General features: G+C 37.2%; 1 protein-coding gene across 3 annotated transcripts in view; it reads left to right on the top strand.

Moving 5' to 3' along the window:
• PCDH10 (protocadherin 10) overlaps positions 1 to 21,452 on the top strand; it is a 73,088-nt gene extending 51,636 nt beyond the window's left edge. For all 3 annotated transcript variants that reach the window (XM_056563400.1, XM_056563398.1, XM_056563396.1), the window contains one exon: positions 19,982 to 21,452. Coding sequence is in view for 2 of the 3 variants with exons in the window: in XM_056563398.1 (XP_056419373.1) it covers positions 19,982 to 20,001 (20 nt within the window). In the remaining variant the exon portion in view is untranslated. The remainder of the gene's footprint in view (positions 1 to 19,981) is intronic.
• The last annotated feature ends 3,136 nt before the right edge of the window (positions 21,453 to 24,588 follow it).

Below are 24,588 nucleotides of genomic sequence, written 5' to 3'. Positions count from 1 at the left end.
GCTTTAATTCATAGAGGCAATAGGGTTGGAAAGCCTATAGTTAGCCCTGCGGTGTAAACATGTTAACAGAGTAGGATGTTTCAGCTCGCATTTTATGCAATCCATTAAACTCTACGTAAACTACATCTGACAGGACTTGTCATAATACGGTACACAAAAAGCAATGCCATCAATTAGCAGTTGAGCCATCCCTTCTTTTAGAGTGAACCTAATGACATATAACTAGCCTCCCTATAGAAGTACAAGGAGTACAAGTATATTGTTGGTTTTTAACAAGTGCACCCAAGGCAATGTTGTCTAATACTGAGGAAGCTAAATGCCAGCAAGGAACATGAGTTTCTACACTGGCTTCTTTTTCATTGGGTTATGTTACCTTAATCCGATTGTTTCCATCTGTAAGATCACATTCTTGTTACTTTGCTGTGCTATTCTGCACATGATAAAACTAAGTATAAAGGATTATAGAGGAACAAAAAAGCCTTGTTTGAGATTAATAGTGGAGAACATATGGGAAAGGCATCTGAATAATAAGATACAAAACTGTTGTTATTATTATTATTACTTACAGATTAATTTTTTCTTGATTTATTCTGGAATTTTAAAAATATGTATAAAAATGACACATAATGAGGATAGAAAAAAATAGTTCTCATCCATACAAGCATTGTTCTTGATATTTTTACTTTTAACCTTTTGAGGACACAGCCCATTTTGCCCCTAGGACACAGGCAATTTCTTTTTCTGAGTTTTTCTTTTTTTCTTGTCGCCTTTTAAAAGCCATAACTCTTTTATATTTCTGTTTCAAATATTTTTTTTATTGTTTTTAACAAACAAAAGGGTAAGCAAAAAACACATTGAAATATCGACATCTGTAAGGAAAATGTTCCATCAACAGACCTAGGGCTTGTTCATTGCCCGAAAAATTGTACTTTGTAAATGACGTCAAAAAACAAAAAAAAATATTATTTGTGTGTGGGAAATTGAAAAGAAAACTGAATTTTGCTACTTTTGGGTTGTTATGTTTTTACACAGTGCACTTTACGAGAAAAATGATATGTCATCTCTATTATGTGGGTCAATACGATTAAAATACCCATGTTTACCTTTCTAATTTTTCGGTATGTTGGGTTGTATGAGAGCTCATTTTTTGTGACTTGATCTGTAGCTGTTATCAGTACCAGTTAGGCATATGTGACTTTTTGATTACCTTTTAAAGCATTTTCTCTCTAATGTGATGTGACCAGAATCAGCAATTTGGGGCTTTTTTTTAATGTTAACGCAATTCACCATACAGAATCATTAAAATTATATTTTAATAGTTCACAATTATACACACACGACAATACCTAATATGTTTAATACATTGTTTTTACACAGTTTTTTTGGTATAAATACAGTCATGGCTGTAAATGTTGGCACCTCTTAAATCTTTATAGAAAAGGAAGTATTTCTCACAGAAAAGGATTGCAGTAACACATGTTTTGCTATACACATGTTTATTCCATTTGTGTGTGTATTGGAACCAAAAAAAGGGAGGAAAAAAGCAAATTGGACATAATGTCACACCAAACTCCAAAAATGGGCTGGACAAAATTATTGGCACCCTTAACTTAATATTTGGTTGCACACCCTTTGGAAAAAATAACTGAAATCAGTAGCTTCTTATAACCATCAATAAGCTTCTTACACCTCTCAGCCGGAATGTTGAACCACTCTTCCTTTGCAAACTGCTCCAGGTCTCTCTTATTGGAAGGGCGCCTTTTCCCAACAGCAATTTTAAGATCTCTCAACCGGTGTTCAATGGGATTTAGATCTGGACTCATTGCTGGCCATTTCAGAACTCTCCAGGACTTTGTTGCCATCCACTTCTGGGGGATTTTGACATATGTTTGGGGTCATTGTCCTGCTTGAATACCCAAGATCTTGGATGCAAACCCAGCTTTCTGACACTGGGCTGTACAGTGCGACCCAAAATCCATTGGTAATCCTCAGATTTCATGATGCCTTGCACACAGTCAAGGCACCCAGAGGTAGCAAAACAATCCCAAAACATAATTGAACCTCCACCATATTTCACTGATCTTTTCTTAGTCGGCCTCATTCCGTTTTCGGTAAACAGTAGAATGATGTGCTTTACCAAAAAGCTCTATCTTGGTCTCATCTGTCCACAAGACGTTTTCCCAGAAGGATTTTGGCTTACTCAAGTTCATTTTGGCAAAATGTAGTCTTGCTTTTTTATGTCTCTGTGTCAGCAGTGGGGTCCTCATGGGTCTCCTGCCATAGCGTTTCATTTAATTTAAATGTTGATGGATAGTTCACGCTGACACTGATGCTCCCTGAGCCTACAGGACAGCTTGAATATGTTTGGAACTTGTTTGGGGCTGCATATCCACCATCCGGACTATCCTGCGTTGACACCTTTCATCAATTTTTCTCTTCCGTCCAGGGAGATTAGCTACATTGCCATGGGTTGCAAACTTCTTGATAATGTTGTGCACTGTGGACAAAGGCAAATCTAGATCTCTGGAGATGGACTTGTAACCTTGAGATTGTTGATGTTTTTCCACAATTTTTGTTCTCAAGTCCTCAGTCCTATTCTCCTCTTTCTGTTGTCCATGCTTAGTGTTGCACACACAGACACATAATGCAAATACTAAGTGAACTTCTCTCCTTTTTATCTGCTTTTAGTTGTGATTTTTATACTTCCCACACCTGTTACTTGCCCATGTGAGTATTAAGGGGCATCACATGCTTGAAACAATCTTATTTTTCCACAATTTTTAAAGGGTGCCAATAATTTTGTCCAGCCCATTTTTGGAGTTTGGTGTAGTATTATGTCCCATTAGCTTTTTTTCCTCCCTTTTCTTGGTTTAGTTTCAATACACACAAAAGGAATAAACATGTGTATAGCAAAACATGTGTTACTGCAATCCTTTTCTGTGAGAAATACTTCATTTTCTAGACAAATTTCAGTGGTGTCAAAATTTATGGCCATGACTGTAGTTCCCTAAGGGGTAATGTAAATTTTTATTGGGGGAGGGACTTATTCACATTTCAAAGAACATTTGTTTACTATTCATTTTACTTTTTTTTTTTTTATTTCCCCCATATGGGACTATTTATAGCAATTACTATCAATATTCAGTGCAATACATAGCAACTGATAAATTATATCAGCGATCTACAAAGGCAGACTACACAAGAAGATCCCAGAGCGGCAGGAGGCTGGTAAGAAGAACTTCGGATGCATTTTTTACCACAATCATCCGATGAGTGAATTTAAGGACCGCAACTGCGTGACCACTGATGTTCGTCATTAGGGCACCAGGATGTACATTTACATGCAAAAACGAAAAATTACTAATTTTTGCTGGGTTCCAATATATTTATTTTCTTTTTACTTTCTTTGTAACCATTACAGTGAACACGAGTAGAAAAATACCACTCTATTAGAGAATTGTAATATAGTAGGAATATCACAACAATCATCAGCTACATGATGCATCAGATCACTTACCTGAACTGTCTCATCACTTAAAACTAAAGCTCCGTTGACCACAAAATGTTCTTAGGGCTGTTTGAACTATTAAGAAAATCTTACTGTATTTATATTTCTGGACTAATCCTTTTAGAATGATATATTTTACACATACATATTCAATGCTATATTTAATAAGTCAGTTTTCCTTGACAATTTTACATTGTAATCCACCTGAAGTTCATCTTTGTATAGTCCACAAAATGGCTTCTTAAAGTTTATTCAAGGTTGGTTCTGCCTATAGGCAAAATATGCATTCTCCTAGAGCACCCTCTGGATGGGGGCGCCGCTCCTCATGCTGTAAGAAAGCTAGTAGGCAGCTAGCCGGCCAACATCCAAAGCACCTGCCGCTCATCGGAAGCACCCGCCCAGCCAGCAACCCCCCGTCGCAACCCCCCCAGTACCATAATAATCTTCATTCTCCAGCCTGATGGAAGAGCGTAGTGCCACCTCCGAGACCAGATAGGCAGGTCCTGACATGGCGGGCGCCTCCATACAGCCGCCCCATGAGGAGGAGGCTTGCTACAGTGTGTCACACCGGTAGTAAGATTGCGTGTGTCAAAAGGCGGAGCCAATGGGCGGGGTCAAGGGACAATAAAATACATTTTCGCCTAGGGTGGCAAAAATCCTTGCACCAGTCCTGGGTTTATTATGTGCTCCACCTTTGTACTGCTGACATATTTTTTTTCTCATCTTTTTGCTGATTACATTCACAATTTACAGCAGCTCCATGACATAGAAGACTGCCACAGCAGACTGCAGGAGACCCAATTGACTTCTGTAGGAGAGTTTTATAGCCACACTCTGTGATTTTTGCAGATACTATTGTGTGTGTTTGTTGGGGGGGGGGGGAGGGAGGGTTCGGGCTCTGATCATAACCTTTTGTGAATGGCCCGATGGCATCTTATCTATACACTTGTGTCATCTTTTTTGTAATTCTGCCTGTGAGGCTGAGAATCACTCTCAATTTCACTAGGCATGAGCTGTAACTGATGGTGTATGCATGGACAAAATACTTATGGCCTCCTCGAGCAGGCTGACCCTGTGTGTCAGTCACTATGCAGAGCGACATGACATCAGCAGAGAGGGGCATTGCGGCCCTGGGGCATAGCAGACTCTGGACCACGCCTCTCTGACACTTTGAGATGCTATAACACAAAGCATCCAAAACTACAAATTAAGTTATGCTTGGTATATGCTTTTTAACCCCTTCTATACTGTGTTGCCAGTTTAACCACTAAAGATGAAGTGACAGATGCTCACCATAATGATATAAACATTTTATGATTATAACTTTCCATCTTATCATTGATTACTCTGATATTTTATTTGCTTTTATAGAAAATTCTGTTTGTTGAGATGAACTTCTGGTTATCCCTAAACAGTTTATTGGAAACAATGTCCAATAATAGAAATAAATCCAATCAGCAAACAAACCAAAGCAATGCTATGTTTACTCTGAAATATATAGTTGTAGACCTTGTCCGTTTTAATCTTTGCTTACAATTGCAAAGCCAGATTTCATTCTGAAATGTTCTGCTTGAAGTCAAAGGGACATTTTAGAGGTTATGACTTGGCCTGGTTTACAATGGTTGTTATAATTGGTTTGAGCATGTCAAGGTTAAGATCTTCAAAAGCCACTGACTCAACTGACTAATTCGAATATATTGCTACATTACCATGTATTTTGTATATAGACCACAGTAAAAAAGAAACATTTTCTACAGTTTACCTAAAAGATAGTTCACATTATGTTCACATGAAAACCTCTTCTACATTTACTAGTAATAATGTAATTGCAATGTATGGTAAACTCTGACATTAATGACGGGTACTCCTGTTATCCTGTCAGCAGGCATTACTCATAGCTATGAGTGTGTGTGAGTGTGTGTGTGTGTGTGTGTGTGTGGGGGGGGGGGGGGGGGGGGTCACAGGATGAAAATCCGACCCTATGTATTCTGCAGCTTAGAACCTACAGGGAAATGTAGTCCACACTCTTGTAAGTGGTTGATAAGGTGGGAGAGACTGTTAAAGGGTTAAGGCAGCCACATACCTTATAAAATATAACAGAAGTTAACCTTCAAGCACAAATGGCTATTATGTCGTTTCTGAAAATGGGTTGTTTGGGGTTTATTTAAAAGTAATAAATAAAAAGAACACCATTAGGGCTGTGTCTGATACTGCAGCTTAATCCTATTCACTTGTAGTTAACAGAAATGCTATTGTTTCTGGAAATGAAGGCCTTTTTTTCACTGCTTTTTTTACACGACTGCTTTCATGCCTTTAATATAATTTTACTCATTTAATAAGGCATCAGTGTTATACAAGTTGAATGCAAAATCTTAGGTTAGCTGTTATCATGTGATGATGGTCGTAAATCATTGAAAACTTTTAGAACATTAAAACTTTTAGATAGCAACATGTATTCTCCTTAGAATGCCATTAATATCTAATTTATACTGTTCCACCATTTATGAACTTTATACTGTGCCACCATTTATGAACTTTATACTGTTCCACCGTTGCGCAGTGTTTATCGTGCCACCATTAATGCACTATATACTGTGCCACCATTCCTCCATTAAGTCCTTATATACTGTGATTTCATAAACTACCTAAATTAATTCCTTATTGTAAATCTCTACTGCACTTCCATTAATTCCCTAACTATATATACGCACATACACATGTATACACAAGCACCTACATAAACACAGGTAAATACATACAAGCACATACAGAAGGGCACATACAGAGGACATTAAAGGGGCAGGTGCAGAAAAAGGTCAGGGGCTCAAGCACCCTTTTCAGCCTATGTGTGCATGTCCCTGCACTCTAGATGACCTACCATTCTTATACAGTCCTTTTTAGGATTTTTAGACGGTGTTATACACTTTTTTGGGATAATTAGAAGAACAGGTTCTTCCAGAGCTTTTTTGCCAGAGTTCGGCGAATCAGAAAAACCAAACTTTTCAACAGTTCATTTATCTCTGGTGTTCTGCAGATTTCATCCTGTGACAACACCTAAAGGGAAGCTGTCACCATGAAAATGCTTTCCAGTCTACTGTTATCATGTTAGACAGTCTCAGCTAATTCTTGGTTTATGTGTCCAACGGGCAGTCCTACATAATAACAGCGTTCCTTATCTGAGCTAGGCCCAAAACTATGCCTGCTCTATGCCACAAAACTGCTTGTTAAATGTGACAGGTTTCCTTAAAGAGTGTAGGTCATATATGGCACTCCCTTGCATCAATGGTGCCGGATCCCAATCCTTTTTCAACTTAGTAAAACGAAACTTGGCACTCAGCTTCATATTATCAGGTTTATTTCTATTCAGCAATCAAACAGATCAATTACTGACGTTTCGGTCTGACCTTTCTCAAAAATCTGGATTTCTGTGGAGGCTAGGAATGGCGAGAAGAATTGTCCTAAAGCAACAAGATAAGAAGGTGGCATGCACGATCCTGGCCCCGCCTGCTGCAATCCGGATTTCTGAGGAATGTCCAGTATCGGACCAAAAAGTAAATGATCTGTTTGATTGTTGAATTATGGAAGTAAACCTGAGAATATGAAACTATCTGAGGGCCAAGTTTCTTTTTACTAAGTTGAAAAAGGATTGGGATCCTACTTAGGCACCATTGATGCAAGGAAGTGCCATAGTGCCAAGTTTAGGCTGCTTTCACACTATAAAATTGCTCCGTTTTAAAGACCCGTTATAATGTCCCGTCAGGAAAACCCATAAAAAACGACTGTTACAAAATACCATATGGCCGTTACAAAATCCCATTCAAGTCTATGGGATTTTGTGATTAGCCGTTATCACCCTTTATGAATAACGGATGTTATTTGTGATGGGAGAAAAAACGTTGCATGCATTAAAGGGTACCTCTCATCAAAAAACTTTTTTGATATATTATAGATTAATGTATGCAGAATAACTTCACAATTGCATGTTATTAAAAAATATGCTTCTTTCTATTTAATTTTCCACTTTGAAGAAATGACCACTAGGGGTCTCCCTACCAGTCCTGGCAGCAAGCATTTCAGACTCATGCTGGAGTCCTAAATACTACGAGCTGCCAGTCTGCTTTGTTCACAAAGGAGAACACTCAGAGCTGCCAGCCTGCTTTGTTCACAGCCTGTTTGTCTGTGAACAAAGCAGGCTGGCTTCTCTTAGTGTTTAGGACTCCAGCATGAGTCAGAAATGCTTGCTGACAGGACTGATTGGGAAAAATACAATAGAAAGAAGCATATTTTTCATTAACATGCTATTGGAAAGTTATTCAACATTCATTAATCTAAAATATATCAAAAGTTTATTTGATGAGAGGTACCCTTTAATTATTCTCCCATCACAAATAACGTCTGTTATTCATAATGGGCTATAACGGGTGATAACGACTATTCCCAAAATCCCCTAGACTTGAATGGGATTTTGTAACGGCCGTATGGGATTTTGTAACGGCCGTTTAATGGAAGTTTTTTAAGGGTTTTCCTAATGGGACATTATAATTGTTCTTTAAAATGGAGCAACTTTATAGTGTGAAAGCAGCCTTACTTTAAAAGCAATAATTTTTTTTTATGCAAAGACTAGCTTTAAAAATGTAAGTGACAGTTTTTCTAAGGCTAGTTTCACACCCTGTTTGCAGATTATGCGTAAAGAGAGCATTTGAAAAATGTTGCTGAACATATGCCCTAGGCCTATGCAACTATATGTCCATGTGATTACATATGTCTGCCACTGACTCAAAACATACTGTATATATAACATCATATCTATTCCACTTTATGATACAGTGAAGACAATGGTATGATAATCAAATACATGTTAAAAAGACATCTGACTATTATAAGTCTACCGGTTTGTTGGACATTTATGCCAGGGGATTTTCCTAGCAAATTTATTCCCATTTGTGTCGTGTCATAATCTTGGCCTTGTTGATGATTTGTATGATATAAAAATAAATGGATCCAGTATACAATTTATTATGTTGCTGGACACATTTCCTCAGATTATGGGTGTCACTGCCATATGTTACGAGGCAGCAATTCCGTGTTTTCATTTGTCATTAGTTTTACTGCTAGCAAAGTTAAGTCTAAAAGTAATGACAAAACCCTATCATTCTGTGACCTGCATAAAGATGTACACAAGAGGATGTAAGACAAACCGGATGATGAGGAGTAGCATGGTTTTAATTAGCTACAAGAAGAATTGATGTCATTTTCATCATAGCAAAATATCTCCGCATATAAATAGGACCCAGCGTACTTATAAGTAATTCACTTGACATCTGTCGAGATGAGAGGGGATCATATTGTGTAAATCCTGCCTTAGAGTTCAATTGTAGATTCTAGTCATACAAGTAGACATGATACCCTAATACCCACATACAGTGATGATACAATGATGTCATTAAACACAACACATTTATAGATATTTTCGTCACCCTAGTATTAGTGTTATCTGAATGACCAAAATGTATTCATGCAAATACAGATTTTTTTTCCGGGGGGTACTCACATGTTGGTGACAACTGCTGTGTGTGTCATTACTCTCCACTGTGTGGGATCAAGCTGCAATTATTTTATTCATAACTTCTTTTTTTTTTTATTGACATATTTGAAGTCATAAGTTTACATACACCTTAGCCACATTTATTAAAACTCAGTTTACTCAATTCCTGACATTAATCAAATCTAGGATTTGACAAACATAGTAGCTGCTGTCTTCCAAAAACAGCAAAATGCCAATCCTCTGGTTGTGTATGGTATTACAACTACAAGCTTCATATACTTCAATTAAATTGAGCTGCGATACTTCACATAAACTGAGGATGAGAGTGGAGCTGTTTTTAGAAGAAAGCAACTATGTTTTTTCTCATACTCATAGAACTACATAGAGAAAGTGACTTCCACTTTACACACAAGCACATGTTTGAAATGGCTGGTTACAATGAAGTGGATTGAGATTGGAGCCAGGTGTTTAGCAGGGGAACGAAGCTCTGCGGTTAGAGAAGGACTCTAGCCTCACCATCTTAAAGCCTCTTTCAGGTAGTTTTGGTATAATGGCTTGCAGCTTTTCAGGTCATAGAACATGTTTAGTTTTTTTATACAAATATGTTTTTTAACTCCAAATTCTTTACCTGTTAGTTTTCTGTTGTTTTTGGATTAGTTTATTTAACCCCTTAAGGACCGGAGGTTTTTCCGTTTTTGCATTTTCGTTTTTTGCTCCTTGCCTTTAAAAAATCATAACTCTTTCAAATTTACACCTAAAAATCCATATGATGGCTTATTTTTTGCGCCACCAATTCTACTTTGTAATGACGTCAGTCATTTTGCCCAAAAATCTATGGTGAAGCGGGAAAAAAAATCATTGTGCGACAAAATTGAAAAAAAAACGCTGTTTTGTAACTTTTGGGGGCTTCCGTTTCTACGTAGTACATTTTTTGGTAAAAATTACACCTGATATGTATTCTGTAGGTCCATACGATTAAAATGATACCCTACTTATATAGGTTTGATTTTGTCGGACTTCTGGAAAAAATCATAACTACATGCAGGAAAATTAATACGTTTAAAATTGTCATCTTCTGACCCCTATAACTTTTTTATTTTTCCGTGTATGGGGCGGTATGAGCGCTCATTTTTTGCGCCGTGATCTGAAGTTTTTAACGGTACCATTTTTGCATTGATAGGACTTATTGATCATTGGAATTTTTTTGCGCGCACGCCATTGACCGAGCGGTTTAATTAATTATATATTTTTATAATTCGGACATTTCCGCACGCGGTGATACCACATTTGTTTATTTTTATTTACACTGTGTTTTTTTTTTTATTGGAAAAGGGGGGTGATTCAAACTTTTAATAGGGGAGGAGTTAAATGATCTTTATTCACTTTTTTTTTTCACTTTTTTTTTGCAGTGTTATAGGTCCCATAGGGACCTATAACACTGCACACACTGATCTTCTATGTTGATCACTGGTTTCTCATAAGAAACCAGTGATCAACGATTCTGCTGGATGACTGCTCAGGCCTGGATCTCAGGCACTGAGCAGTCATTCAGCGATCGGACAGCGAGGAGGCAGGAAGGGGCCCTCCCGCTGTCCTGTCAGCTGTTCGGGATGCCGCGATTAGCCGCGGCTATCCCGAACAGCCCGACTGAGCTAGCCGGGAACTTTCACTTTCACTTTTAGCCGCGCGGCTCAGCTTTGAGCGCGCGGCTAAAGGGTTAATAGCACGCGGCGCCGCGATCGGCGCTGCGCGCTATTAGAGGCGGGTCCCAGCTTTATGACGCGGGGTTACTGTGTAACCCCGCGTTATATCAGAAGAGCAGGACCAAGGATGAACCGGTACGTCCTTGGTCCTTAAGGGGTTAATTAGCATTTTTGCACCAAAGTGTGTTCAGGTGTTTACTAGTCAGAGACAGAATAGTGTGGTCTCATGGTGTTTAACCCCTTAACGACAATGGACGTAAATGTATGTCATGGTGAAGTGGTACTTAACGCACCATGACGTACATTTACGCGCCGACAAGATCGCGAGCATCGGAGCAGTGCTGGCATCTTGCCCGGCAGGTCCCGGCTGATATCAGCAGCCAGGGACCCGCCGATAATGGCGGACATCCGCAATTGCGCGGATGTCCGCCATTAACCCCTCCGATGCCGTGATCTGTACAGATCACGGCATCTGCGGCATTGCGGTAGTTTGAATGGACGATCGGATCGCCCGCATCGCTGCCGTGGGGATCCGATCATCCAGCATGGTGGCCGGAGGTCCACTCACCTTGCTCCGGCCGTCTCCCGGGGTCTTCTGTTCTGGTCGGAGATCGAGCAGACCAGAGCAGAAGGTCACCGATAATACTGAGCAATGCTATGTCCTATACATAGCACTGCACAATATTAGCGATCAACTGATTGCAATGAATATTCTCCTATGGGGACATAAAAAGTGTAAAAAAAAAAGTAAAAAAATGTGAAAAATCCCCTCCCCCAATAAAAAGTAAAATGTCCGTTTTTCACCATTTTACCCCCCAAAAAGCGTAAAAAAATAATTAATACACATATTTGGTATCGCTGCATGTGTAAAAGTATGAACTATTAAAATACATTGTTAATTATCCCGTACGGTGAACGGCGTAAACGTAAAAAATAAAAAAGTCCAAAATTGCTGCTTTTTTGTCACATTTTATTCAAATTTTTTTTTTTATAAAAAGTGAATAATAAGTTAAACCTAAGCAAAAGTGGTACTGATAAAAACTACAGATCATGGCGCAAAAAAAGAGCCCTCATATCGCCCCATATACGGAAAAATGAGAAAGTTATAGGTGGTCAAAATAGGGCAATTTCAAACATACTAATTTTGTTAAAATGGTTTAAGATTTTTTTAAACCGGTAAAATTATATAAAAGCATATAATATGGGTATCATTTTAATCGTATTGACCCACAGAATAAAGAAAACATGTCATTTGTACCGGAAAGTGTACAGCGCGAAAACAAAACCATCAAAAATTTGCTAAATTGTGTTTTTCTTTTCAATTTTCCCACATAAACAATATTTGTTTGGTTGCACCATACATTTTATGGTAAAATAAGTGATGTCATTACAAAGTACAATTGGTGACGCAAAAAACAAGCCCTCATATGGGTCTGTGGATGGAAATTTAAGAGAGTTATGATTTTTAGAAGGCGAGCAGGAAAAAACGAAAATGCAAAAATAAAATCGGTCTGGTCCTTAAGGCCAAAATGGGCTTGGTCCTTAAGGGATTAAACTTTTTCAGAATTTGCCAACCTATTTAAAGGCACAGTCAGCTTGGTGCCTGTATACTTCTGACACATTGGAAATGAGTGAAATATGCATGACATGATCTGTCTGTAAACATCAGTAAACAACTTGCTAAAATAGTTAATTGACATAGAATCTTGGGGGTTGGGGCTTATTATTTGTTTTAATGACTTCAACCTAAGTGTATAGAAATGTATGACTTCAACTGTACATTTAAGGTGTTGCTATCATGTGACAGCTTTGCCATCTTGTTTGATTGTACAGAAAGGTGTTGAATTGGGCAAAATGTAATTATCTCAATAACAATCGTTTCTGCTTTCTTGTTACTAAATTTAGAGCCATAGAGATTACATTTGTGTTGTATCTATTAGCATACCTGCATTCATTTAGTCGTTTTCAAGTGTTATTTTAATTTAGCAGTTTGTAGGGGAAATATGTTGTTATCGTGTGACAGTCACATATCTAACTGAAATAACTTTATTATTATGGCATAAAGAACATCAGTAACTAGGTAACAGCATCTTTCTATGAAGAGAATGAGAAAATAGTATGCATTGGAAATTATGCCTATGTCAGCTTGTTAACATGTGCTTTAACCTGTTAAGGACCCATGACGTAACGTTACGTCATGGGTCCGCTCCCATTCTTAAAAAAAAAAGTGGAAAAAAAAGTGAATAAAGATCATTTAACACCTCCCCTATTAAAAGTTTGAATCACCCCCCTTTCCCCCCAAAAAAAACAGTTTAAACAAAAATAAAAATAAACATATATGGTATCGCCGCGTGTGGAAATGTCCGAATTATTAAAATATATTGTTAATGAAACCGCACAGTCAATGACGTATGCGCAAAAAAATTCCAAAGTTTTTGGTCACTTTTTATATCATGAAAAAATTAATAAAAAGCGATCAATAAGTCCTATCAATGCAAAAATGGTACCGTTAAAAACTTCAGATCACGGTGCAAAAAATTAGCCCTCATACTGCCCCATACGTGGAAAGATGATAATTTTAAATGTATTAATTTTCCGTAGTTATGATTTTTTTCCAGAAGTACGACTAAATCAAACATATATAAGTAGGGTATCATTTTAATCGTATGGACCTACAGAATAAAGATAAGGTGTCATTTTTACTGAAAAATGTACTACATAGAAACGGAAGCCCCCAAAAATTACAAAACAGCGTTTTTTTTTTTCAATTTTGTCTCACAATGATTTTTTTTCCGTTTCGCCGTAGATTTATGGGCAAAATGACTAACGTCATTACAAAGTAGAATTGGTAGCGCAAAAAATAAGCCATCATATGGATTTTTAGGTGCAAAATTGAAAGAGTTATGATTTTTTAAAGGCAAGGAGCAAAAAATGAAAATGCAAAAACGGAAAAAAACACGGTCCTTAAGGGGTTAACCCTATTTTCATGAGAGGAAAAGTTATTAAGTGACCTCTCTATCCTCTACTATAGGCCACTAAATGGGGTGGCCAACAACTGACTTTTAGAACATGTCATTCAGATACGTCATGGTGTGTTTTCTTTTAAATTTCTGATTTACTCTAGAAAATAAAAGTTATACTATGGTCCACGTTTACTTCAAGGGGTCATGATGTGGGTCTCAACTCAGGGAAGTCAATTATCATAAAACCCCATTGTGAAACTGTTGTGGTTTGTTATCTACTATTCAGCCTGGATCAATAGTGTAGGCTATATTGATGTAAAGGGAAACTGTCACAAGGACAAGCCCCCTTCAATTAGTCAATTAGGCAGGTGTCCTAATACTGCTGTATAAGTGGGTACAATTGCACCCCTTAACAGAATTCTGGAGTGCCATTCAAGGGATTAGAGATGACATGCATCACATAATACAGTTTTCTGCAGCCCTAATTTTAAGGAATGAACGGGTAAATACACTTCTCCTCTGGCCTCCTGATTGTCACTTAAAATTTTTGGCATTGAGTAGGTGTTATTGCACCCATTCTTGCACCCATTAATGTTGAGTGCACATTGTGCAGATGCCCTAATTGAAATGTAAAATATATAGTTGACAGATTCTCCCTAAAAGATGTGCCAGGAAACTGATAAAATGCACTTTTTATGACTGAAGTAACAAAGTAGCAACATTCAGTGGGCAACATACATAGTCACATGATGACTATTGTAAATAAGCATCAGTTATCTAGACATAGAAATGCATTATGTTTTCTTTTTATTAATACGTGGTGTTTATTAAAGAAAAAGCATAGCATCACAACATAATTATTTAAAGTGCTAGCTCACCATAGAGCTGTATTGTAATATATAACATGCAAACATATCAATACAGTGGTCCTTCAAGGGAAAACTGTAAATCTATTTGTAAAAAAGTATAGCATCTGTTGGTGAAAGCTGAAAAACATATGGGCACAGTGAGGGCCCCTCTCTAGTGCTGGACAACATTACCACGCTTTTAACTATCTGGTAAAAAGGACTTAAGGCTACTTTGCCTGATCCTGCTTCCAGAATTCTTGGTTCCATTCTCCGGACACTTGTTTTCTAAGGTTGTAGGGCCTGTGTACAGGGTGACCTTACACAGGTTCGGACCACAAAATAAAATAAGAGATTTACCTAACCTTGTTAAGGGCCTCTCCTAAGGAAACCCTTCATAACTGCATGGTCTATGTGTATGGGATGTATATCTTTGAGTTTGCCTTTGTCTATCCATAAAAATCTTTTATAGCAGAAATATCTCTGTCTGATAGCCTAGAATATTCCTTACAATAACAATTTAGAGGTTTAATAAATGTCCAAGACTACACATTAAAATGGTTGTCAACAGCCATCTGATTTTTTATTTTATTTTTTATTTTAAAGGGATACTCCGGCACTTAGACATCTTATCCCCTATCCAAAGGATAGGGGATAAGATGCCTGATCGTGGGGGTCCCGCCACTGGAGACCCCCGTGATCTTGCACGCCACACCCCATTAAAATCAGTCCCCGGAGCGTGTTCGCTCCGGGTCTGATTACTGTCGACCACGGGGACGTAGCGTTGTGACGTCACGGCTCCGCTCCCGTGTTACTTCACGGCTCCGCCGCTCAATGCAAACCTATGGGAGGGGGCGTGACAGCTGTCACGCCCCCTCCCATAGGCTTGCATTGAGGGGGCGAAGCCGTGACGTCCCCACAACGCTCCGTCCCCGTGATCGACAGTAATCAGACCCGGAGCGAACACCCTGATTTTAATGGGGTGCCGTGTGCAAGATCACGGGGGGTCCCCAGCGGCAGGACCCCCGCGATCAGGCATCTTATACCCTATCCTTTGGATAGGGGATAAGTTGTCTAAGCACTGGAGAACCCTGTTAACTCTAAACAGTAGAAGATGATGGTGTTCAGAATATACTTTTAAGCATGCATATACTACCTACTAGCATGCACCTGTGAGTTTCTCTTCTTTTCTGAGTTATTACAGAGATTTCTTGTGTAAATCTTTATTGAAGCCCCATCTGTATACAGTATGTACATAAATACAAGTGATTGTTCTGTTCTAAAGAGCAGCTGGTGTAATACCTTAGATTTCATTAGCTATGTACAGCAAGGGCGTACATTTTATTTCCATGTAAGGAAATCCTTACTAATGTGCCATGCCAGGATTAAATTTGTGTTGTGGTTAGAAGGGTACATAGATTTTCTGCTCCCTTTGAAGCTTGGTTATCTGAGGGAATTTGTTTCCATCCAGTTTCTATGCAGTGGCCGTAGACATTATTGCACATTAAAGTCAGGATTTTTAAACGGATTATTGCTATGAAAGTTCCCTGGTTTTGTCACAACATGAATTTGATGGCTTAGGCAGCATGGAGTCTTCATCTATTTCACACATTTTAAAGCAAAATGGATTTCCTGACACATGCATAAAACTATTTAGAGGGAAATAAATGTCGAAAACAAAAATGTAAGCAGCAGTGATTCCTCACTTTCCACATAATACAATAGGCTTCGTTGCTGGAATACTATGGAAGTATTGTAGAAAACATGAGCTAGAATTTTAACTCTTTCAAGGAAGTTGCCCATGCATGTTCCATAATCTGTAACACTATGTTGAAAGCATAGCAAATTACATTTCTAAATCCCCATGCCATTCCCTTCATTAAATTAGATAAGGTGCACACATTTTGTAGTGAAATAGAATGAACATAAGCTTACCTAAAAATATTTGGATTAAATCCACTGGTTGGTTTAATGGTTTGTCTAAAAGTATTAGTAAAATAAAAAAGCCAAAAATCTATTAGTGGAAAAAATACAACTTAGAAAGTGTGGATAAATGCAGCTAGACAAGTTTATTTATACTGGTCAATTATTGTCACAACATTTTAGCCAGCATAATTATTGCCCTATTGTTTATCATCGATCTCGATAGATAATGATCTGTAATCCACTTGTAGCTACATTTACACTTACAATAGGCAAGGCTTCGGGGACCATAAGTAAGCAACAGAGACACCCCTTGCCCAGAAGAAAGGTTGCTCCTCTTCATTGCCTGTGAGGATCATTGTCATGTCTTTCAAAAAGTGTTCAGCTGTGGCTTGAAAAATTGTTGGAAGTAAAGGCACGTGACTGTATTCGGAGAAGCATATTATTCATTTACCATAGATAATAAGCTACTTTAAATGCAATAATAAAGCAATGCCAATGTTTATCCATTACACACTAGTCGTGATTCACAGCAGAACTAGTCGTGATTCATAGTCAGGCAACATGTCAGTCATATCACTCTCACTTATTCTTTATTAGGCTGTGGTGCTATTCCTGGAGGCCACACTGGTTTTGAATGTAGCATTGCTTATTAATCATTTCTCACCATTTATTTTCAAATGTCTTTCTATTTTTCCTTGCACAATTATGTACACTGCAATGTTGTCATATCTGGGGGCTATAACATGTTTATCTTGAGCCTTGTAGGCTGTGAATACAATTATTAAAAGGATGTAAGTCTATACTGCCAGATCTACAGTAACATTTACAAAGGCAGAGAAGTAAAAAGAAGCAGTGGTGGACTTTAATTACATTTTTGCCATTTCATAACATAATGGTATACCGCTAGGATATGACATTACTTTATGATCAGTGGAGGTCATACCTCTAGTGGTTGTGAGAATGAAGGAAACACTGCATTGCTGTATTGCTGCTGCCCCTTCTCTACTTATCCCATCACAGGAATGCTACTAGCCCCCAGACGTGCAGATGATAAGATAAGATTGGTTCTATGTCCAAGCCACTTTTTTGAACGCATATTGGCCCTCATTTACTATTGCAAACCCGACATATTTTGTCGGGTTGTGCGCCAGATTCTGTCGCATTGCGCCAGAAATTCTGTCTGCGCCAGATTTTGCACCAGAATTGAAAAAACCCTGACTAACTCTCCATTTTGCGAAGAAAACCCGGAAAAGGGGCGTGGCTGTCGGGGAAAGGGGTGTGGTCTCCAAAAAGGTGCATGTTCCCGACATTTTCACAAAAAAACAACATATGTACTAAGGTTTCCACATAAAATGTGGTGGATTTCAGCTGAGGAAAACCCGACAGATCAGAGCAGGTGTAAAAAAAGCAAAGTGTAGGGAAAGTGGAAAATGTAGGGAAACCTTAATAAATACCGTGGAAAATAAATTGTGGGGAATTAAACCCCACAAAGAAACCTACACAACACTCTTAGTAAATAAGGGCCATTATTTCTGTATACTTTTTAAAGCTAAGTTTTTTTCCCCACTGAAGCCATCTGGAAATTTTCACCCCAAATATATGTATATATATATATATATTTATATATATATATATATATATATATATATATATATATATAGATATATATATATATATATATTAAAATTTTCCTACACCTCACTTAAAAAAATAAATATATAATAATAATAATCCATTTAGGCTTTTTCTCCTGATAGGAAAAAATCATAAGAACATTGTTCAGAGGATGGAAAAAAAAGCCAACTGAACCTCTTTAAAAATATTAATTCCGTTCAGCATATTGGTGCTTGGATACAAAATGCCAATTCTGTAATCCACACTCTGCAACAAAATCCGTTAATCCACTTCCAGCATCAGCTCTTCTAAACCATTAAATAAATGTGTGTATGCGGTCATCTCGGTTTTAGAATCCCTGAATACATTTGCACATTGACTGTAGAAAAGGATGTCTGTTTATAGGTTTTTTCAATCTTTCTTCATAAGCTTGCACTTGTTTCACTTTTCATATGGACATTGGAAAGCAGAAGCTAGGATGTAGACATTTATAAAGATTGTGATATAATATACCAAAACAACACCCTCCAGAGCACAGAAAATATAATATACCAAAACAACACCCTCTAGAGCACAGAAAATATAATATACCAAAACAACACCCTCCAGAGCACATAAAGTATTTTCATAGAGAGACTGAAGCTGAAATTATCCATTTGTAAAATGTACTATACTATATTCTATTCGGGGCCTTCATTACAGATTCAGTTCAAGAGGAGTAAACTGAGCTGAACTGTCCACTGCATGATGCACTCTAACAGTTCCCAAGAGTGCCCAATGACTTAAAAGGGATCTGTCAGGTTTCTTTCTGGTGTACGGCAGGTAAATATTTTTGTCCCATTATGTAAACGGAATCTATCATGGGGGTCCTGAATGAAGCCTCCAATGCAAATGTGAATGAAGCTTTGTTTCTATTTACTCTTTTTGCAGTTTTCAATATGCTTCTTGCATGTTTCGCTTGGACTTCAGTGATCTTAAAGAGTATCTGTCATCAAATAAACTTTTCTAAACTAACTCAGGTTATGTTCCCTAACTGCTCCTAACACTCCTCCCACCCTTAAAAAAATTTCAGAGCTTTAAAAAGCTCTGTATCTTACCATTCTTCTTGCTCACATAGTGCAGTCTCCCAGCAGGAGAAAGTGGGCGTTTCCCAGCAGGCATGACATCACTGAAGCCTGCTGGAAGACCACTTCTGCCCTCACATCGTTGCAGTGATGTGATGAATAGAAGATCTCAAGCTCTGTGCAGCAGCTTTTAGTCTGTGTATCTTTCTGTGAGGCTCTTTGCAGCTGTCAATCAAGCTCAGAGCAAAGAAACACTCCCTGAGTTTGGTCTCCTGCTATTACAAGCAGGAGACCAAAATCTGAAATTTTGACCAGATGGAATGTATTCTGGTCAAGAAGGGAGACCCCTGGTGGCCAGAAGTATACAGAAAAAGCTAACATAATTTTTTTTTTTTTTAAATGGAAGCCAATTATAAAAGCTACTTATTTGACATAAGGAATCAAATATTAAAAAGCTTGTTTAATAACAGTGCCCATTTAAACTCTCACTGTAATTTAAAAAAAACTTTTGACATCATGCAGACATGTCAAAACTTAAGATCAGTCAAGGTGCTTAGACCGCCAATCTCTAGATATAGCGGGGTAAGACATTCAGCAGCACTCCGCAGCTTGGCACTCAATCCTCGCCAGGCTATATCTAGAGATCGGAGAAGTTCTCAGTGCTGACTCTCTCCACAGATCTAAACTTTTGACATGTCTGCATGCTATTTTAAACACCATGTGTTTTTTTCTATTTATTCTTATTCTTTATTCTCCTGCAAATTTTGATAATTTCTCATTCTAATCTATTTTGTTTTTCTTTTTTCATTTTAGCACGGAAAAGGATATGCTAGTCAGATCTACAGGACTTACCTGAAGCAGCATGATTTGCACAAGTTGACCAACAAAAGCATCAACTTTTCAACTTCATTATTCTGCCATCTAGTCTGGTATAAGAGAAGAAATAAAAGTCTGCTGCTGAAGGCATGGCCAAACTAAGGACCTTTCTGCTCTCAGCAGGCCTGAGAAATGAGTTGAAATGTGAAGAAGAACTGTTGAAACTGCAGAGGCGATTGCCCTTGCCTCACTTATCAGTGTGTGCCTGTTTACAGCACTATATATCTTTCTTTCTCCAAAAGTCACTGAGCCCTTTAGATGTTTCTAAACACCACAAGAAGCCAATCGTACAGATAGAACATGCATTATAAATGCAATATCACCGTTTTAAACTTGACTGTTTTATATTTTTTTTTGTGTGATGAAGTGTTACCCAAATTATCCAAACTTTACAAGAGAGATTGTGATCATGTTATTTTCACCTGTGGGTCATAAAAGAAAAAAAAAATGAAAAAATGTTGTTTATCTGCAGACCCCTGGAATATCAAGGACATTCTGTAGTTTATACACCGTGTTGCAAAGTGTTTACTGTACTATTTCAAAGCTTCTAAATAAATATAAAGTATATATATATATTATATAATTTTCTGAAAAAGTGGTACAATTTAATTGATTTATAAATGGATTCATACAGCCCACAAGGTAAAAAAAAAAAATGTAAAACTAATTCAGGTCCTAAATTATTTATTGTTGATATAATTATTAAATAGCATTTCATAATGATAGATCTGGACCAATTCCTGTTCACCCTGTTAAAAATAAGCTGTAAGCTACATCAGATTTGTACGGAACTTTAAATACCAAAGATGCAGCTTTCAAGATTGAGCACTATGACCTACTATGGCGTATTTTGATCTTCCTTATTTTATCCTGTGGATTTTAATTTTACAACTTTTATAAAAAAAAAAGTTTAAAAAGAAAAAAAAAATGGAAACTGATCTGTAAATGTTGTCAAAACAATACTAGATATTCTGTACAGTTTGAAAATGTAAAATATGTACCTGAAGATTACTATTTTGAAAGATTAGCCCCAAATCATATAACTTACACGTATCTTTCTCTAGCATAGTTTTGTGGAAACTTGAATAATATATATCTTCTAATCTTGCCTAGAAATGTTTTTTAATAGACGAATCATGAAACATAGTGGTTTCCAATTCATTTTTTACGCAGCAAGATTTCAAGTTAGGACCATTTCACGTTATTATTAAACACTTCAATATTATCTGTGTCTATGATAATATTTTTTTCATGGTAAAATTGTAATATATCTATATATAAATATATATATGAAGAGTAATATGTTTTATTAAAGAAAATGAGTGGCTCATAAGGACAATCATTTTAAATTTAACTTTTACTTCCATGTCAAAAAAATTCAAATCTCATTAAAATATTAAAATGTTAATTTTTTTATTTTATTTTTTCATATTCCAGTGTGTTGGTTGTAATTTTTTGTCAATATTTTATATTTATATATTTGTCACAAGACATGTTGACTAGATGTCATATGGAACATGTTTACAAAAGCAATAGTTTTGATTGTATTAGGAAATTATCTGGAATGACATTTTATATACTTAGCTGAAAGTTAGAGCTATATTGGTGTCTCTTCTATTATACCTGACCAGGTATGAAACCTGACAATGGATAATAAAGTATAACTATGCCAGCTAAATCCCATTACTAAAGGCTATGGACACTTTGGACATGGACATGTGACTTATTAGTAAACTTCAGTTGAAAAATGCACACATTTTTGGGCTACAGTGTTCATTGCTTCATTCTTTCATTTTCAGACTCCCTAAGTTGCAGTAGTTGCACGTGACTTCTATAGATCCAGGATCCAGCTTCATTTCTGCACATATTCCCTTACAGCTAAACTAAACAAACTACCCTGGGGTAGTAAGAGGCAGTGTATCAACTGAATAACTAAACCACAAGGCCGAAGCCCGGGGTATGAAACCCCTATTGCTTACCCCTAAAATGTAACTTTTATTCCTTGATATTAAAATTGAAAACAGATCCCAACTGAAAAGATATATTAAAACTGATAACCAAGTGATCCTGATGTTGCAATTAATTCGTTATGAGGGAGCAGTCTCCACTTAAGTAACTAGGTAGCCCTGCAGTGGCTATCTCTTGTAAGGATCACACTGGTATCGCTTAAAAAACACTATTGCCGCCAATCTCTCAGTGATAGAGATAGCAGGAATGAGGGGGAGGAGGTTGTACACGGCTGATTACAATGTGAAGAAGAAACATTCAAGTCTTTAAGCAGAGAAGACCATCACCAACTGAGCATGCATAGGAAAAAGTGCACATTAGGCACAGAGGGTAAAGCTAATACAGCCAGGAACAATGTATTCTAAGTTAGGTTACTTTCACACTGCCGCTGGGCTCTGCCACAAATGGCCATTAAAGGATCTCTTTTTTAAAATTGTTGTTGCCTTTAATGGCCGTTAGTGTGACGGAGCCCAACGGGAGGCATAACGGGCACAGAGGATCCCATTCACTTGAATGGGATTCTCTGATGTCCGTTATTGAGGCCGTTATTCTGCCGGAAGATAGTGGGAGAAAAAGACGTTGCAAGCACAAATTTTTCTCTCGCTATCTTCTAACAGCCTTCACACTGCCGGGCACAAACGGCAGTGTGAAAGGAGCCTTAGATGCATCAGCATAGCCAATTATGTAAAGGAGCTGCACAGACTCTACAGTAGTAAAGAGTCAGGACCTTTTAATTGATACTATTTAGAAAGTTGTAAAGAAAAAAAAGAAAAAAACTGTGCCAAGGTGTCCATAGCCTTTAATGTTATTAGCAGGGTATCACTAAAATAGCTGAATACACAAAGGGAGTTATCTTTTCATAAACATTTCTCTAATCTGCCTGATTAGGGCATATTGACATCACAGATGGAACCTGATGTTCTAGAGCCTTTATAAGGACCATAGTTAAGAGACACTTGGCAAAAGCCATGTAATCCATGGTCACCCATCTATGTATTACTACATTTGTGGGTACTGAAGGGGAAAAGATCATTCTCTGTTTGCCAGGAATCTCAGTAGCACTAATATTGAGGCTAAGTTTCCACTTGGTTTTTTTTCTGGCAGTTTTTGGAAAACTGCCACTGCAGTTTTTGAGCCAAAGCCAGAAGTGTGTTCAAAAGGAATAGGGCATATAAAGGAAGAACTTACACTTCTCCTGCCTTATGGATCCACTTCTGACTTTGGCTCAAAAACTGCAGTGGCAGATATACAAAAACTGCCAGAAAAAAAACCAAATGGAAACTTAGCCTGAAGGTTTTTTTTTTATCCTGAGACAGCCTCCTCGATTCATGAAATTTGGCTTGCAATATCCTTCTACATGTAAATGTATAAATGGTTTTGAAGGTTAGTAGAACAGTTGATTGCCAAAACATGTTCTCTTTTACCGTTGCTTAAACTATATTTTTTTCTGAAGAACCAATGAGGGCAACAGATGTAAAAGAACTGTATTTGTTATTTAACTTTGTGTGTTTGGATGTGTTCTTTGTGTGTATGTGTGTGTGTGTAAAGATGCTTTACACTTTGTGTGTTTATAAACATATTTAGGTTTTAGTACCATTAAACATTACATAAAACCTAAATATAAAGGGTAACTGCCTCTATGAGTTATTTCTTTATGTCATAACATACGTAATGATGCAATGAGCTGAGAACAAATACTACCTTACTTTTTATATACTTTTGGTATTCCCTAGGGTTCACTAGTTTACTGTCACTACGATGGAGCTCAGGAATAGCCTGCCATCATATAGTGTCATTTAACAGCTATACCCATAAGCTACCACAGTGAGATATTTTTACATTTATAGATTAAACTGATCTGAACCACTGAAAATGTGCCTCCAAATTTATTGTCAAGATGTGTGGAACTGCATGTGTACACAGATGCTTACATCTGTCATTAACCATGCCATATATATATATATATATATATATATATATATATATATATATACATACACTTTTTTTTTTATTGGATCCACTTTTTTTTTTTTTTTTTTTGGGGGGGGGGGGGGTCGCATAGTCAACTATACTTTTCAGTACAGTTGTAACAAAGGTACACTGATATATGTCAGCCAAATAGAATCTAAACAATTTTTGTGTACATTGGCTACTTTTTGGGGGAATGCTCTTGACATATACTGTGGATATACAATACAAATTATATGTAAATGCAGCGCTAACCATGGGAAGCCACTGAATGATCAAATTAATATTGATGCTGTTACATATCAGTTTCTCATATAGTTCATGGCCCATTGTGTCATTATGCTCATGTAATGTAGAGGTATAATTCATCCTGCAACATAAGTTTGCAAAATACATACAGTAAGTGTAACCAAAAGAGCCACATCTTTGGAGAGATTGTGTCTGTCCTGTAAAAACAATTGTCTTAGAAAACTACATCATTTTCCCTAATCATCTTTTTTATATTAAAACAAAAATACTAAAAAAAAATTAATAAATAGGTTGTGTTATGAATAATGTAAATTTGTGTA

The sequence above is a fragment of the Hyla sarda genome, chromosome 1, assembly GCF_029499605.1.
Source record: "Hyla sarda isolate aHylSar1 chromosome 1, aHylSar1.hap1, whole genome shotgun sequence".
Classification (NCBI taxonomy): domain Eukaryota; kingdom Metazoa; phylum Chordata; class Amphibia; order Anura; family Hylidae; genus Hyla; species Hyla sarda.
The sequence above is the reverse complement of the archived record's forward strand: the minus strand, read 5'-3'. Positions and strand labels throughout refer to the sequence as shown.